Source organism: Chrysemys picta, chromosome 4 (assembly GCF_011386835.1).
Source record: "Chrysemys picta bellii isolate R12L10 chromosome 4, ASM1138683v2, whole genome shotgun sequence".
Classification (NCBI taxonomy): Eukaryota; Metazoa; Chordata; order Testudines; family Emydidae; genus Chrysemys; species Chrysemys picta.
This window is the reverse complement of record NC_088794.1, coordinates 105,869,181-105,887,046: the sequence shown is the minus strand read 5'-3', so window position 1 is coordinate 105,887,046 and position 17,866 is coordinate 105,869,181. Positions and strand designations below refer to the sequence as shown.

The 17,866-nt window shown below is 41.4% G+C and overlaps 1 protein-coding gene across 4 annotated transcripts in view; it reads right to left on the bottom strand.

Moving 5' to 3' along the window:
- The window catches only part of G2E3 (G2/M-phase specific E3 ubiquitin protein ligase), a 58,988-nt gene that overhangs the window by 34,731 nt on the left and 6,391 nt on the right, over window positions 1–17,866 (bottom strand). For all 4 annotated transcript variants that reach the window (XM_042857464.2, XM_065593252.1, XM_042857463.2 and 1 more), the window contains exons 2-4: window positions 15,494–15,595; window positions 13,474–13,536; window positions 6,287–6,384 (exon numbers count right to left, since the gene is read on the bottom strand). In XM_042857464.2, coding sequence (XP_042713398.2) covers window positions 6,287–6,384; window positions 13,474–13,510 — 135 coding nt within the window. In that variant the 5' untranslated portion in view covers window positions 13,511–13,536; window positions 15,494–15,595. The remainder of the gene's footprint in view (window positions 1–6,286; window positions 6,385–13,473; window positions 13,537–15,493; window positions 15,596–17,866) is intronic.

Here is a 17,866-nt window from a genome sequence, read left to right as displayed (position 1 = left end):
CCATCAAGGAGCCATGCTTTCACATAGAGAACGTCTAAATTTGGGTGGCAAATCTGGCCTGCATCCTGACACAGGAAGTGTGGAAAGGGATGAAGAGTGATTGGTGGGCACACCGTCATTCATAAAAGGTAAGGGAACCATGTCTGTCTGGGCCCAAGTTGGGGCTATCAAAATGATCATGGCCTTTTCTTCTTTTATTTTGTGTATTACTTTCGGTATTAATGGGAAAGAGGAAAGGCATATAGAAGGAAGAAAGGCATCCCCCAGAAATTGATGATCCAGTCCTGCTCTTGAGCAGAATTGTGGGCACTTGCTGTTCCTGGCCGTGGCAGAAAAATCTATGCTTGTGTAGGACCATGGTATCTAGCTCCCACTCATATTCTTGTGAGAATTTCCTGCTGAGCGTGTCCAGCTGTCATTTTTTACAGTGCTGGTAGATAAGTAGCTCATGTGGACAAATGAAAGATCTTTCTATAGCGTGGTATCTACCGGGTCTTCTCTTTTGTATCGGTGTATAAGTACCAAATGATCTTAATGTTGCTCTCGAATCTTTTAGGGATTGGAGGGATTCATCTGCAAATAATTCGTACTCTTCAAATCAGAGATCCTCAACTGTGGCCTGCACCTCTTTCAGGAATCTGGAAAGATGTAGCCACGATGCCCTTTGCATGACCACTGCTGTAGCTATCAAAAGAACAGCCATGTCAGCTGCATCTAAGGAAGCTTGTAATGCAGTCCGCACCAGTAGCTGACCCTCCACCATGATTACTTGAAGTTGTTTCTTTTTGTCTTCCAGAATATACTCAATAAATTCACTCAATTTGGAGTAATTTGTGTGATTATATTTTGACATAAGCACTTCATAGTTGGCAATTCTAAATTGCAGAGTTGTTGATGAATATGCTTTTCGTTCAAATAGATCTAATCTCTTCCAATCTTTGTCATATGGTGTCATCTTAGTATGGTGCTGTCTTCCACGTTTGTTCACAGCGTTGACAACCAATGAATTTGGTGTAGGGTGCGAACATAAAAAGTCCATGTCCTTCAAGGGTACATAATACTTCTTGTCTGCCCTCTTACAGGAGGAGGGTATTGTGGCCGGAGTCTGCCAGACAGTTTTAGCTGGGTCTAATAGCACCTCATTGATAGGAAGAGCGATTTTTGCTGATGTTCAAGTTTGCAGGATATCAATGTTGTGATTCTCTCACTTCCTCTAATGGAACTTAAGAGAATCTGCTATCCTCCTGAACAGTTCCTGGAATTTCCTGTTATCATCTGCTGTCATTAGTCGGGGAGAGGCATGACTGCTTCATCACATGAAGACAAAGAGATATTGCTTGCAGGCGTGGTTTCCTTATCCAGTCTCTCTTCCTGTTCCTTTAAAGACTCTCCTTCAGGCTCATGTGGCCTAGCTATTGAGGATGATGGAGAGTGTCTCATTCTCTCTCTGGAGGGTCTGGAAAATTGTTGCCGGTATGCAGCCCCTGGGTCCCAATAAGGACATTGTGGGGGGGGGGGAGGGGAAAGGCATGGGTGGGAGAATCCATGGGTGTCAATACCAAGCTTTTGGGTCACCTCTGGCTTCATGGTATCTTGCCTGAGCATAAGGGTTGATTTATGCAGCTCCCTGATGTGATGGGGGGCTATATGGTGCAAGAGAATAAATCTCTTCCTCCTCCTCCTCATCACTAGAGAAGGGAAGTGCGGTCCTGGAGGGTGATGGATAGATATGGTATGCACCTCCGGGGATGAGGTGCATACTGTGGTGGTATTGGTAAGCAAAAGTATAGATTCAGATGTATCAAAAACCAGTGTGGTCTTTTGGAAGTCTAAATTCCTGCAGTACTGGCACCATCATCATCAGTACTGTGGAAGGCATTTGCACCGGTGCCGCTGCAGTGGAAGAGGTTGTCAGTGCTGAGGTTGTTCTGTGCTCCACTGAGTGTCCAGCAGGTGGCGCCGTAAGTCTTATTGGTGCCGATGTGCTTGGTACCGCGAGTCTAAGTGGTTCAGTAGGTACCATCTTTGAGGATCTGGATTTTTCCTTGCCACTATCGCTTGACAGTGCCCTTTTGTCCAGTCCTGCCCTATTGGGGTCCTTGGACTTACCAGCGGCAATGGTACAAGAGGACCTAGGATCCTGGCATATCCTTATGCCAGTTGGTGACGAAGCCACCAATCTCACCAGAGATCTTTGTGTTTTAGCTGGCTCTTTGATAAGCGAAGTTGAAGCCCGCTTCTTGGCAACTTTTTGTGAGGAATCTGTTGATTTCCTCTTCATAGCCAGTGGGGAGTGTGGAGCAGCTGATGTTGATGCTGATGGAAACCACTGTCCGGGGGAGGAGGTTCTGGTACCAGAACAAAAAGCACTAAGAAACTCACTACGAAAAGGCTCTGTTAGGGACTCCGTCTCAGGCCAAGCGTGGCTGAGAAGGAATTGAGGGCGGTTTGGCCACACAGCACTTTATAGCCCCCGAATGTGGAGCATGACGGGGAGAGCACATGTGCAGCCCAAACAGGCACTGCTACCAAAAATCTCTGATCCTAGGCACAGGGATGCAGACACACTTAAGTGGAGCACACACAGGGACACTACTCGAAGAAGTAGTGTAGGTTCATACTTAGCAGGGAGGGAGAGCTAACAACAGATGACATCAAGAAGGCGGAGGTGTTTAATGCCCATTTTGCATCAGTCTTCATTAAAAAGGTTAATGGTGACCAGATACTTAACCCAATTAATATTAACAACACGGAGGAAGGAACACAAGCCAGAATAGGAAAAGAAAAGGTTAAAGAATATTTAGAGAAGTTAGATGTAGCCAAGTTGGCTGGCCATGATGAAATGCACCCTAGGTACTTAAGGAACTAGCTGAAACAATCTTGGAACTATTAGCAATTATCTTGGAGAACTCTTGGAGGATGGGTGAGGTGCCAGAGGACTTGAGAAAAACAATCATAGTACCAATCTTTAAAAATGTGAACAAAGAGAACCTGGGGAATTCTAGACCAATCACAGCCTAACTTCGATACCTGGAAAGATATTGGAACAAATTATTAAACAATCAATAGGTAAGCACCTAGAGGATAATAGGGTTAAAATGAATAGCCAGCATGGATTTGTCAAGAACAGAGCATGCCAAACAAACCTAATTTCCTTCTTTGAGAGTGTTATTGGCCTAGTGGACAGGGGGAAGCAGTAGATGTGATATATATATGATTTTATTAAAGTTTTTTCAATTTTTGAATTCAAAATGACCTTGGACCAATTGAAGAATTGGTCTGAAATCAACAAGATGAAATTCAATAGAGACAAGTGCAAAGTACTACCCTTAGAAATTAAAAAAAAAAATCAATTGCACAACTACAAAATGGGGAGTGGTACTGCTGAAAAGGATTCAGGGATTACAGTGGATCACAAAATGAATGAGTCAATAATGACGCAGTTGTCAAAAAGGCTAATATTCTGAAGTGTATTAACAAGAGAGTTATATGTAAGACACAGGAGGCAATTGTTCTGCTCTATTCGGCACTGGTGAGACCTCAGCTGGCGTACTGTGGCCAGTTTTGGGCGCCACACTTTAAGAAAGATGTGGACAAATTGGAGAAAGTCCAGAGGAGAGCAACAAAAATTGGTCAGGTTTTCCAAACCTTTTATCATTAGGAAAGGTTAAACTAACTTGACAAGTTTAGTCTTGAGAGAAGATTTTGGGGAGAACCTGATAGTCTTCAAATACGTTAAGGGCTATTATAAAGAGGACAGTGATCAATTGTTCTCCATGTCTTCTGAAGGTAGGGTAAGCAATGGGCTTAATCTGCAGCAAGGGAGATTTAGGTTAGATAGTAGAAAAAACTTTCTAACTATAAAGATAATTAAGTACTGGAATATGAAGGGAGTTTGTGGACTCCCCACCATTGGAGCTGTTTAAGAACAAGTTGGACAAATGCCTGTCTGGGATGGTGGTCTAGGTTTACTTCGTCCTACTTCAGTGTAGGGGACTGGACTAGATGACCTCTCGAAGTCTCTTCCAGGCCTACATTTCTATCAGTTCTTAATAAAAACACAGACTATAATTTATTTGAAAGCACAAGGAATAGGTGAATATACTGAGTAATGCCAACAAGGATTTTAGAAACAGATCATGCCAAAATAATCTGATGGCCCTTTGATACGGCTACATATTGAGTGGACAAGCTAAGTATTCAAGATATTTTATTTGTGTAAAAAGCCTTGCTGAAATACATTACCAAACTGGAAGTTCATTAAAGAAATTAGAAGAGTATTATCTGCATAATAAAATAAACAGCAAAAATTCATCAGAATAACTTGGAACTCTTGTTCGACAAGTGGGAAATGAGAACACAGTAGTGTACAATGATATATGTTGAGAAAAAAACAACAGGAACACAAATGTGATAGTTACTTGTAAGAATCTTAAAGACAGATTTTAATGAAATATCTGAAACTGTCATAATAGAAAAAAATATCAAGGAAATAACTGCACCTTGTGTCCTTTTTGTTTCTTAAGAAGCCTATAGCTCTTATTGCATCCACAGGACTTAAGTAAAAACCATAACTGGTTTAAAGACACTAACACAGTGGTGGGCAACCTGCTTCTGGGCCGTGAGATATTTTGCGGACGTTGACCGTCTGCAGTCACGGCCCCCCGCAGCTCCCAGTGGCCACGGTTCGCTGTTCCTGGACAATGGAAGCTGCGGGAAGTGGCGGCCAACATGTCCCTGCAAATCGCAGCCACTAGGAGCTGCAGGGGGCTGTGCCTGCGGACGGTCAACATCAGCAAAACGTCTTGCGGCTTGCAATCAGATTATCCTGATGGACCCCATGCAGCCCTGAGGTTGCCCACCACTACACTAACACGACTCATGTGGATAATTCACTATGAAGCAACGATAAGCTATGTTTTATGTTGTTTCTTCAAAGGCACACAGAACTGAAGGTACTCCCCAGAGAAAGAAGGTGAATGGCCAATGGCCTGCAGTAAAGAAGCTCTAACTTACAGTAGCCTTACCCAACTTGCTTTGCAGCCCAGAATCTCTGAAGCACTTAGTGCTACAAGCATGCCCCTTCCCACTCTCCACACAGGGAACTGCGAAGGAGGACTGCATAGGGACTCTTATATCAGCCCTATGCTGATTCTGCATCAGGAAATTCTCCCATAGCCTACTGTGGCCTCCTTACACGGCCAAAGCAGTGTATAGGGGCGTTGGTGAGAGCCAGAATCTATCCCAATACCTTAAAAGTAATCTACAAAGAAAAACGATGGGCTTGCACCTTTTTCTATCTTCATAAAATGTAATAGCAGTCTGCAACCATGTGCACGCACACAAGTGTGTGTACATTTAGTAGTTTATTCCCCCCCAGATTTTTATGTTGGATCTTCAGGTCTTGTCTGCCCAGGAAAGCTGATGACAATTAAAGAACTAGTAAAACAATAATACCATAAGAAAGAGCAAAAAGAATTTTAGGGGGACTGTTTACAATTTTGGTTTTTGTTTAACATTATTTAATTTCAATGACTATTACATTTATTTTAGAAACAGGATATCTTGGTTTAAGGTTCAAAACCCAACCCCTTCTATCAACTAATGCCAGCCCTGGAGACTCCATTACAATGGGGTCCCGACCCACAGTTTGAAAACTGCTGCTAGCGCTATAATGAAGCCAGATAATGCAAAGTGAGGAACAACACATAGCAAACAAAGAACTACATGTATGCTGCTAAAAACAGAATTATACTGAAAGGGGTAGGGGAAATATTTTAATGAAGGCTTGAGTTCTTAGATCCTAAAATTATGAAACGAAATCAAAATTAATTTAAATGAAGATGGGATAACATGGATCCATTACCACCAATTTTTGAAAACGCCATCAAGTTTTTATGATTTGGGAATGTGCTAATTGCTAATGTGACTATTCAACAGTGAGTAACAACCTATTATGGTTTCAGAGTAGCAGCCATGTTAGTCTGTATCCACAAAAAGAACAGGAGTACTTGTGGCAAATAAATTGGTTAGTCTCTAAGGTGCCACAAGTACTCCTGTTCTTTTAACCTATTATGGTGTGTTTTCTTTCTGCTGCTGTATCTTTAAAATAACTGAAAAGGCTCAATTAATCTCCCCAAAAGAAAATAATTTGGAAATTAGAAGAGAGATTTTGGAATTTTGCAGACAAAGAGTTGCAGGTTCTCTGCTGTTTAGTTTACCAATTCTCATCAGAAAAATCGGTAAGTTCCTAGAATTCAGTTCAGGATCAATATGAAATACTTACCAAGCAGTAGTAATGAACAGTGAGATTGTATTCCTTGTAAGTTCTCTTTTCTCCATATTTTTCGGGACAGTCATCAGTTCGTTGACAGAGGACACAGGCTAAAAATATTGAAACACTGTTTAGAAACACTTAATGGAAATGGTCTGTTAACAGAAAATGCTGGTTCTAACCCTTAAATAAATTAAGTATGAGCTAGGCTACTGGATAAGTGTAGTAAAGCCAGTATCACCCATCTGGTATTCACCAGATGGAATTCAATGTTGTGTTTGTTTACCACACTCCACTTACTTTAAGTGGCTGTTGTTTCTCTCCACTTTTTGTAGGTGCTCCCCTAGCCTTCCTTCTTTTTTCATGGGTAGGCTTTGAAGTGCAGAGCAGAAAGAGCAAGAGAAGAGAGATTGCAAGTTGCTCCTTCCCTGGCTCCTGCTAGATCCTAGTGAACAAGGGATTTTGCTCACCCAGCAGGCGCCTCTTGGAACCTACCAGCAAGCCACACGCCATCAATTGAAATGCCCTGTTTTAAAGGCCAGCTAAGGTGGTATCTTTAATATTGTGTCAGTTGAGTGCCTAAACACTATGGTGAGTTGTACATTATAAATGTGTAGAGCAATTGATATCTGAATATAAACACATTGTACCCAACTTTTTTTGTAGAAATATAATGATATTGATGATCTCAATAACATAATAAGATCAATGGAAAGAATCATTACTTACCTGTTAGTAACTGTGGTTCTTGGAGATGTTCTGCACATGTAGATCCCACTTATGGTGTCCATGTGCCCCAGCAAAGGAGTTCAGAGCATTTTCACTAGCAGTGTCCAATAGGGGTCACACATGCCCTGAGGGCATAATGGGCACAGCAACCCCAACTGCCACTCAGTTCCTTCATCACCCAGAATCCTCATTTGTAAGACTTTGAGCTGCCGGTATGGAGGGCGGGTCATGGGATCTACATGTGAAGAACATCTCAAAGAACCCCAGTTACTAGATAAGTAACTGTTCTTTAAGGAGGTGGAAGCTAGAAGTTATCTGTAAAGAGACTGCAAAATAGCTCTTCCAAAATGGGCATCAGATCTTGAAACTGTGACTTAATAATGTTTTGTAAGCATATGAGCTGAAGACCAGGTAATTGCTCTACAAATTTCTGATATTGGAACCCAACTTCAGCATGCTATTGAGGCTGTTTGCACTCTGGTGGAGTGAGTTTGCATGTTTGATGGAGGACTCTTATTAATATTATAAGCAGTTCTAATATAATCCATACCCATTCTAGCCATGCCTTTTGATTTATTATCATAAACAAAGAAAAAAGTCTTGGCATTTTACCAAAAAATCTAGTGCTACCTAGGTAATATAATGGTGACCTCACATCTAATGTATGTAATTTTGCAGGTGAAGAATGAGGTTTTGGAAAAAAAGCTGGAAAATGACTGCATCGATTGATATGAAAATTTGAGTACTTTAGGAATAAAAGATTGATGTGGTCTCATAGTTACTCTATCCATGTAAAAAACTGTATAGAGGATTTATCGTTAGGGATTGTAATTTGCTTATTCTACATGCTGATGTAATTCCTACCAGGAATGCTACTTCACTGTCTGTAGATGAATTGGACAATTTGATAGCGGTTCAAGGAGGTCAAGTGTGAGTGGGCCACAAGTGAAGAAAGCATTAAATTTGAAGTTCCATGCTGGAGAAATCTTTCTCACAGGAGGAAAAATGTGGGGAAAAAATTTCATAAATCTATTCACTGACTGATGAAGTTGCACCTCCCTCTTCTGGAGGATGAAATGCGGATATCACTGCCAAATAGACTTTGACTGAAGAGATATATTTAAAGCACTTGGGACTAAGAGGTAATTATTATTGGAACAGAACTCGGACATGGAGCCCAGAGATCTTCTGCCAGATCCAATATTCCTTCATTAATAGGTAACGCAACCCTGCTCTGGGATGCTGGCTGTAGAATATCAAAGGGTTTATATATGCTTTTTCCTGAACTGTCTCCAAAGGAACTTCTAGTGTTTTTGCCATATGCTTCAATAATTCCTGAAAAGTTTTAAAATCATCAGCTGAAAGAGGTGTAGCCTGTGACCTGGTTCCATCAGGTAAGGAAGAACCACCAAATATAGCATCAGACGGATTGTCCTGATGGGCTGGTATTTCATCATCACTTAAAATTTGTTATTCCTCTGTATCTTGAACTCGAAGAGTGATCAGACTTATAAGAGTTTGCAGCAGGTGATTCACAATTAGATCCTGTCTATTGTGGGAATATTGTTCCTGAAATGGACGATATCGAGGCCATGAGAACCAATATGGCCATCTGGGAAAGGGACATTGTGTCCCTTTCGGAGGGAACCAAGGGGCATAGTGAGAATTAGCATCTCACAGAATCATAGACTTCAAGGTCAGAAGGGAACATCATGATAACTTAGTCAGACCTCCTGTACATTGCAGGCCACAAAACCTTACCCATCCACTCCTGTAATAGACCCACTATGTCTGGCTGAGTTACTCAAGTCCTCAAATCATGATTTAAAGACTTCCAAGTTACAAAGAGTTTAAACCTGCAAGTGACCTGTGCCCCATGCTGCAGAGGAAGGCAAACCCCGCTGCCCCCCAGAGTCTCTGGCAATCTGACCTGGGAGAAAATTCCTTCCTGACCCCAAATATAGTGATCAGTTGGACCCTGAGCATATGGTCAAGACCCACCAGCCAGACACCTGGGAAAGAATTCTCTGTAGTAACTCAGCCCTCTCCATCTAGTGTCCCATCAACAGCCACTGGAGATATTTGCTGCTAGTAGCTGCAGAATGGCTACATGCTTGTAGGGAGTCCCATCATACCATCCTCTCCATAAACTTATCAAGCTCAGTCTTGAAGGCAGTTAGGTTTTTTTGCCCACTCTGCTCCCCTTGGAAGGCAGTTTTAGAACTCCACTCCTCTAATGGTTAGAAACCTTCACCTAATTTCAAGCCTAAAATTGTTGATGGCCAGTTTATATCCATTTGTCCTTGTGTCCACATTGGCGCTTAACTTAAATAACTCCTCTCCCTCCCTGGTATTTATCCCTCTGATATATTTAGAGAAAGCAGTCATATCTCCTGTCAGGCTTCTTTCGGTTAGGCTAAACAAACCGAGCTCTTTGAGTCTCCTCTCATAAGGTAGGTTTTCCATTGCTCAGATCATCTTAGTAGCCCTTCTCTGCACCTGTTCCAGTCTGAATTCATTTTTCTTAAACATGGGACAACAGAATTGCAAAAAGTATTCCATATGAGGTCTCGCCCAGTGCTTTATATAATGGTACTAACACTTCCCTGTCTTTCCTGGAAATACCTCGTCTGATGCATCCTAGGACTGCATTAGCCTCTCTCACAGCTGCATCATATTAGCGGCTCATAGTCATTCTGTGATCAACCAAAACACCCAGGTATTTCTCCTCCTCTGTCAGTTCCAACTGTAAGTCCCTAGCTTGTTGCAAAAATTCTTGTTGTTAGTCCTTAAGTGCGTGACCTTGCACTTTGCACTATTAAATTCATCCCACTTCTATTACTCAGTTTTCAAGGACCTCCAGATCTTCTTGCATGATATTCCGGTCCTCCTCTGTATTGGCAATACCTCCCAACTTTGTGTCATCCACAAATTTTATTAGCACACTCCAATTTTTTGTGCCACGGTCTCATTATTAAAAATGTTAAATAAGATAGGGATGGTCTTGGGGCCAGAGAAACTCCACTAGTAACCTCCCTCCAGCCTGACAGTTCACCTCTCAGTATGACCCATTGTAGTCTCCCCTTAACAAGTTTCTTATCCACCTTTCAATTCTCATATTAATCCCCATCTTTTACAATTTAACTAATAATTTCCCATGTGGAACTGTATCAATAGCCTTATTGAAATCCAGGTAGATTAGATGTACTGCGTTTCCTTTGTCTAAAAAAACAATAATAATAATCAGTTATCTTCTCAAAGATCTGGCACGATCTACCTTTTGTAAAACCATGTTGTATTTTATTCCAATTACCATTTGCCTCTATGTCCTTAATTATTTTCTCTTTCAAAATTTGTTCCAAGACCTTGCATACAATTGAGGTCAAACTAACAGGCATCTTTAGGTTAATTAGGAGGCTCTTGTTCATATGCCTCCCTAAACTTTTCTTTCCGTCCGTCTGACTTCCTCTTTGGTGGAGGACTCCTGCTAGAGTCTATAGAGGAATCAGAAGCCATGACAGGAGACTGAAGGATTTGAGCGGGTGTTAAATCCTTGATTGTAATGACATGTTGGTTCAAAGATATTTTAATTAGATGCACCCTAGGTTTCTTTTTGAGGAGGGGCTCCATCCAGTATTGAGATCAGGGAAACCGCCAGGATTGGTGACTCGGGTACTGGAGTGACCCTAAGGTCTAATGAAGACACATAAGAAGCTTTTGGAGCTGCAAATTTAGTTGTAAAAGGTCCCTGCAAGGAGGATGCTATAGATGCCTCTCTGCTATGAAGCTTTCTCTGCAGCTAAAACCACTGGTGCACAGCAGACTTCGATTAAAGCTGCCAGTGCTGACAAGGAAAGCATTGCAGAAGACTGTCCTGGGCACTCTGACAGTGCTGCTGAAGCCAGTGCTGATGAGAAGGAAGTCATATGACCCTTTGAGCTCCTTCCCTTGAGATCTTTTAACTGAAGAAGTAGAGGAAGGTTTCTGTATCAGCTCTGTGCAGTGGTGCAGCATGGCAGCACTCTTAGGCTTGGTCTACACTACCCCCCTAATTCGAACTAAGGTACGCAACTTCAGCTACGTGAATAACGTAGCTGAAGTCGAAGTACCTTAGTTCGAACTTACCTTGGTCCACACTCGGCAGGCAGGCTCCCCCGTCGACTCCGCGGTACTCCTCTCGCCGAGCTGGAGTACCGCAGTCGACGGCGAGCACTTCCGGGTTCGACTTATCGCGTCCAGACTAGACGCGATAAGTCGAACCCAGAAGTTCGATTGCCAGCCGCCGAACTAGCGGGTAAGTGTAGCCAAGGCCTTAGCACACATCCTTTGAAGAACTCTGCACTCCCGGCAGCAAAGAGAGGGCTTGGTCCAGAAAACAGAGTCAGGGTCACTCAGTCCTTGGACAGCAAGGGTCTCTGACTGCTCCGATGGACCTGAATCTTTTTTAATTGCTCCTGAATTAGGTGTCAAGTTTCTGGTGACAGAAGCCTTGGAGAGATGAGCTGGGAAAACAGAAGCCTCTGTATCAGGTCTGTGCTGAGTCAGACATAACTCTCATGGACCTTTCCCTAAGATAAAGCTTCAGTTTGGACTACCACTCTTTGTGTGCGCACTTCTTGAAAGAGTTGCAAACTGCACACTTAGCCATGACAGATTCCTCACCCAGACAGCAAAGGCATCTGTTGAGATCTCCCCACAGGAGGACATGGCTTGAAGCCTGGGCTCTGCCATAAGTGATTGCCTTTTTTTTTTTTTTTTTTTTTTTTTTAAGACCTACTGAGAACATGCTACTTGAAACAGTAACAAGTACATTAGCTACTAAGTATGAATAAATTATTAAGTAACAAGATTACTACAAAGGGACACTATGTTATTCTGACCTTGCCTCATGGTAAGAAGGAACTTCGTGGTGGTTGCTGTACCCTTTAAGCCCTGAGGGAAGGGGACACAAGGCCACAAAGAGCATATGTGTGACCCCTATTGGCAATGGTAGAGTATAAAACATTTTCACATGTGATGGGGCACATGGACACCAGAAATGGGATCCACATATGCAGTAACTTGAAGAACTGTGTTACTACTTTTTAGTCCATTGCTTTTTCATATGTATGTGTGGCAATCATTTGGCAGTACACGATTCAGTGTAAGGCGTTCCATTGTCTGCATTAAGTCACATATTTAAAATGCCCATACATTGTACAATAGTGTTTCAAAACAGATCCATTAGCAAATTCAAGAACACCTTACTCATTTAACAAATTTAAAACACAAAAACAAACTATTAAGGTTACCAAGAAATTCAGAAAACTAACAAAGCTAGAAACAAACATCTTAAATTAATTTCAAATATCTTAATTCTGACCTGCAGTAGAAATAAATTAAAGTTTTTCTTAAATTTACTGATACTTCCATTAACCTAAAGGAACCATATTCATTTAATGCTAATGGTAAACAGTCACAACAAATAAAGGAAACAGTGCTATTTTAAACTCTTCTATTTTCTGAAAAGTGAAGTCTCAACTTAATAGATATGTCTCACACACAGCTAAATTTAACCCAGCAGTTAAAAAAAAAAAAAAAAGTGATTTTTTAAAAGCATTTATTTGCAAAACTATCAAAATATGTTTTAAGCATAAACATAATTATGGGAAGCCTTTATCAAAATTAGGGAAATAAGTCATCAAGAATATCATGCCATCCTGAACTCACCCTGAAAGGAATCATTTTTCAACACACAATTTTACTATTGAAATTTCAGCCATTCTTTTAAACCATTGCATTACCAAGCAACATGCTGGAGTCATCCTGTTGAATTTAAATTGAAATCCTACATTAAAATTGCCTTTGTATTGCAGCTAGGGTGATCAGATGTCCCAATTTTATAGGGACACTCCCGATTTTGGAGGCTTTTTCTTATATAGGCACCTATTACCCCCCACCCCGTCCCGATTTTTTACACTTGTTATCTAGTCACCCTAATTGCAGCATCTACAAGTTCTGTAAACATTTAAATACAGTAAGTTAGAATCAGTGGTTCTCAACAGGGATATGTGTACCCCTGGGGGGTACGCAGAGGTCTTCCAAGGAGTACATCAACTCATCTAGATGTTTGCCTAGTTTTGCAATAGGCTACATAAAAAGCACTAGCAATGTCAGTACAAACCAAAATTTCATACAGACAATGCCTTGTTTAGACTGCTCTATATACTATACACTGAAATGTAAATACAATATTTCTATTCCAATTGATTTATTTTATAATTACATGGTAAAAATGAGAAATTAAGAAATTTTTCAGTAATAGTGAGCTGTGACACTTTTATATTTTTATGTTTGATTTTGTAAGCAAGTAGTTTTTAAGTGAGGTGAAACTTGGGGGTAAGCAAGACAAATCAGACTACTGAAATGGGTACGGTAGTCTGGAAAGGCTGAGAGCCACTGTGCTATATCATTTAATTAACCTTACTTACCTGGGCTTTGGAAGCGGCAGAGAGTATTTTCATTCATTCTAGTACCTTTCTTCTAGCTGTTCACTATGGAAATTAAAAACAAGAGGTCAAAAGTATTCAGTTTGTTGAAGATGGTACACTGCATTTTACTGTATTTAATCCAATTTTCTTTTCAACTCAAGAAGTTGAGAGACTAAATCACCTACTTCTAAATTTTTCCTTTTACAATGCTTCCAAGATGGTCTCAAAGTCCTAACAAATTAAAATTCATCTTTCACTCTGAAAGGTAAAAGTTGAAAAGGATAAAGGTTGAAAAGGTGAAATCTGATCTCCCTTTGAAATCTGATCTTTTGTGTATTTTTTACTCTATACAGCGTTTCTCAAACTGCGGATCCCGACCCAAAAGGGAGTCACAAGGTTATTGTAGGGGGGTTGCGGTATGGCCAACCTTACTTCTGTGCTGCCTTCAGAGCTTGGCAACCAGAGAGCGGCGGCTGCTGGCCGGGCACCCAGCTCTGAAGACAGCACCACCAGAAGCAGCAAAGAAGTAAGGGTGACATGGTATGGTACTACCACCCTTACTTCTGTGCTGCTGATGGCAGCGGCACTGCCTTCAGAGCTGGGTGGCCGAAGAGTGGTGGCTGCTGGCTGAGCACCCAGCTCTGAAGCCAGCGCCATTGGGGGGTTGTCACTCTTTTGGGAGGAACAGGGGGTTCGTCATGAGCTTTACAAGTTTATATATTTCTGTTTTCAAATACATATTCATGCTTTGTTACAACACCATGAAATTTAAGATTTAAATATCTGAAACCAAGAAATTCAAGATTTTTAAAATGCTATGACCGGGAAATTTATGAAATTTGGTAGGGTCCTAACAATAAGCCTTTCATTAAGGCAATTTGCCTCTGACTTCCCCAGCATTTGGGAACCAAACCATGAACAAGTTTTATTTCCTTTTCCAAAAGATACTTTTGCAAACACACTGGCAAAGACCTTGCAGTTTGCCTATCAAATTAGTCAATTATGCATTTATTTAAATGCAAATTTGTTCTCAATTAAAATCAACTGACAAGATTTCAGTTTCTGCAAAAAATACCACACAACACACTGGACCACACTCTTCCCTGATGCAATTCACTGGCCTTTAGTGGAGTTACACCAGGAAGAAATCTGATCCATTTTGTTAATATTTACTACAGCATTTCCCAAAATGTAGGATGCAAAGTAGCAGCTGTGGAGGAAAGGAGGGTATGGATAGGCCTTAATTGTTTTCCAGAACTTTTAACTATTATGCTTACGAAGAAAACTTGATCCAAGTATAACTGATGCAGTGGTGTCTCCCTGAAGTTGCAGACAGTGTGGATTAGATTTAAGGTATGAACTATCCCAATCATTTAAATGGTCAAAACACATGACAAAGTTGAGGAATATCACATTATGAAGATCTACAGAGAGTGACCGATTATTTTGGATAGACCTGTTCACATTTTACACCACAATAGGGCTAAAGGCAGTTGACTTCATTTTCCTTACTAAGGGCTCAGCTTCCAAAAATCTGGGAAATGCTGGTTGACTGAACAAGAAACATGCAACAAAGCTGAAAACTATAGCCACTCTTCAAGGAGCTGTTGGCAATGCACATGGGAAGAAAACTGTAACATTTCTAGGAATCAGAAGTAAAACATAGAAGAGGCCTATCAGGTCATGTAATCCATCTGCTGGTGCAGGAATATTTATAGAAGTGAAGGCTTGTGCTTGAAATAATCTGAAATCACTAGTTATACAATTTAATGTGTTAACCATTTTATTCAATCTCATTTTATTTTAATACTTTTGGACAATTTTAACTTCAGGTTATATATCTACATACTGTATATCACATTTATTATGCCCGTATGCTGCCAAACAAATCAACTAATCAAGATTGGCAGAAATGGCATCAAGTGACAATTTAACTGAATCTGATAATCTACAAAGGAGTTATTTTTCCCACCCTTCTTTGGTGAAGGAGTCAAGAACAGAGTTTAAAACAGTATCTTACCTCTTTGGAACTTCCCTTGAAAGATGTTTTTTCTCACTCAGCAATGGCCACTGGCACCCTCAAGGTCTTCAATCTTCAAGGGCGCTCGAACTGAGGGACCATCTGTACAGGTAAAGAGGATCCCAGATGTCAGTACCCTATGGCTTAATGAAATGGTGAAAAATCCTGATAGATAGACGGAGCTTAGGTTTGGTTGGCAATGAGAAGCACAAATGTCAGAACCTAACATTTCATTCTCTCTTTTGGGTTGGGGAGGAGAAGAAAGAGGAGGAAGTGCTACTAAAAGCAGTGGGTTGCTCTCTTATCTCAGTGCAGCATGCCCTGGAGTTTTTAATTCACAAATTAAGGATCTGTGAGAGCAAAACCTTGCCTGTGCACAAAGCCCCCCACTCCAGTGGGGGTTCCATACAGATGCAAAGGTTTTCCTGCGTGGATCTAGTTGCACGATTGGAGCCTAAATCATTGCCCACTGGGTACAAAAATGAGACAGTAGTCAACTATTTTGCCGGAATTATTGTTTCCTCAAGTCTGCCACTAATTTTGAAATCAAATATTTCCCACATTTAATCAACAGCTGAAGTCTATAAGAAATGGGAACTTGCAGGCAATAGGTAAGATGGCTCCTAAGGACTGTAGTATCTTTAATACAGAAACAAAAGTTGTTTTAAAAATGAAATTGGTTTACAATACCTTGCATTTGGAGTCTACTTCCTAGAAGACTGTTTACTTGGGGGAAAAACAATTAAACCTAAGGAAATGCTAGACAAGTTAATACGTAATAAGTGATTTAACTTGTTTTTGTGCTACTGGCCTTCCAATATTTGTGTCATACCTACTTACAATTACTATATACCAAACCTCATAAACAGCCCATACTTATGGCACCTCATTAACCCTACTACATTGTTCTCCAGAATCTAAGCTATCAGTTTCAAAATAAAGGGCAAGTCCACATTACAAAATTAAGTCGACAGAAGTTACATCAATGTACATCTGTCACAGTTATTAAGTCGCTTTTGCATGGCCACACTACACTTGTGTCAGCAGTGTGTGTCCTCACTAGCAGCACTTGCACTGATGCAGAGAGCAGTCCACTGTGGGTAGTTATCACACCGTGCAACTCGCCATCATCTAATGCAGGATGTTTTGGGAAAGATTTCCAATGCCTCATGGAAGCAAACAAGTTGCACAGGGGTGACTGGGAACATGATTTCGACATCCCATGATGCTGTTTTCTCCATCTCATAATTTTATCTGCATCCCATGTTTTGGCCTCTTTTCAAAAGCAAACCCACATGTCAGCCATCTCTGTGAAAAGCATGGCTCTTGAACAGCTCTGCACTACTGAGCGTACAACGCGCCTGATCCCACACATGGAGCTGTGGGCAACATGACAATTCCTTGGAGGCTAGCTTGCTGTGAGACATAGAAACAATTCAAGGTTATTGTTGGCATTCACAGAGCAGCTGCAGATGGAGGAGCATCAGTTCTGGGCCCGAGAAACAAGCACTGACTGGTGGGATCAAATCGTTATGCTGGTATGGGATGATGAACAGTGGCTGCAGAACCTTTGGATGTGCAATGCCACATTCCTGAAGTGTGTGCAGAGCTCACCCCAGTCCTCTGGCACAGCGACACCAAAATGAAAGCAGCCTGACAGTGGAGAAGCCAGTGGTAATCACTGTGTGGAAGCTTGCAACATCAGATTGCTATCAATCAGTCGGGAATCAATTTCGAGTTGGGAAATCCACCATAAAGGCTGCTATGTTGCAAGTGTGCAAGGCCATTAATTGCATCCTGCTACGAAGGACTATGAATCTAGGTAATGTGCAGGACATAGTGGATGGTTTTGCAGCAGTGGGGTTCCTGAACTGCGATGGGGCAACAGATGGCACGCACATCCCTATTTTGGCACTAGACCATCTTGCCACAGAGTACATCAACAGAAAGGGCTACTTTTCTATGGTATTGCAAGCTCTGGTGGATCACCGGGGGCATTTTATCGACATCAGGGTGGGATGGTCAGGGAGGATGCATGATGCACACATCCTTAAGAACACAGGCCTCTACAGAAGGCTGCAAGCAGGGGCTTTCCAGACCAGAGGATTACCATTGAGGATGTTGAAATGCCAATACTGATCCTGGGAGACCCAGTCTACCCCATTACTCCCACGGCTCATGAAGCCATACACCAACCACCCCATTACTCCCATGACTCATGAAGCCATACACCAGCCACCTCAACAGCAGCAAGGAGCGCATCAACTACAGGCTCCACAGGCGCAGAATGACATTTTAATGTGCCTTTGGCCATCTGAAAGGCTGGTGGTGCTCTCTACTTATGAGATTAGACCTCAGTAAAAACAAAATATC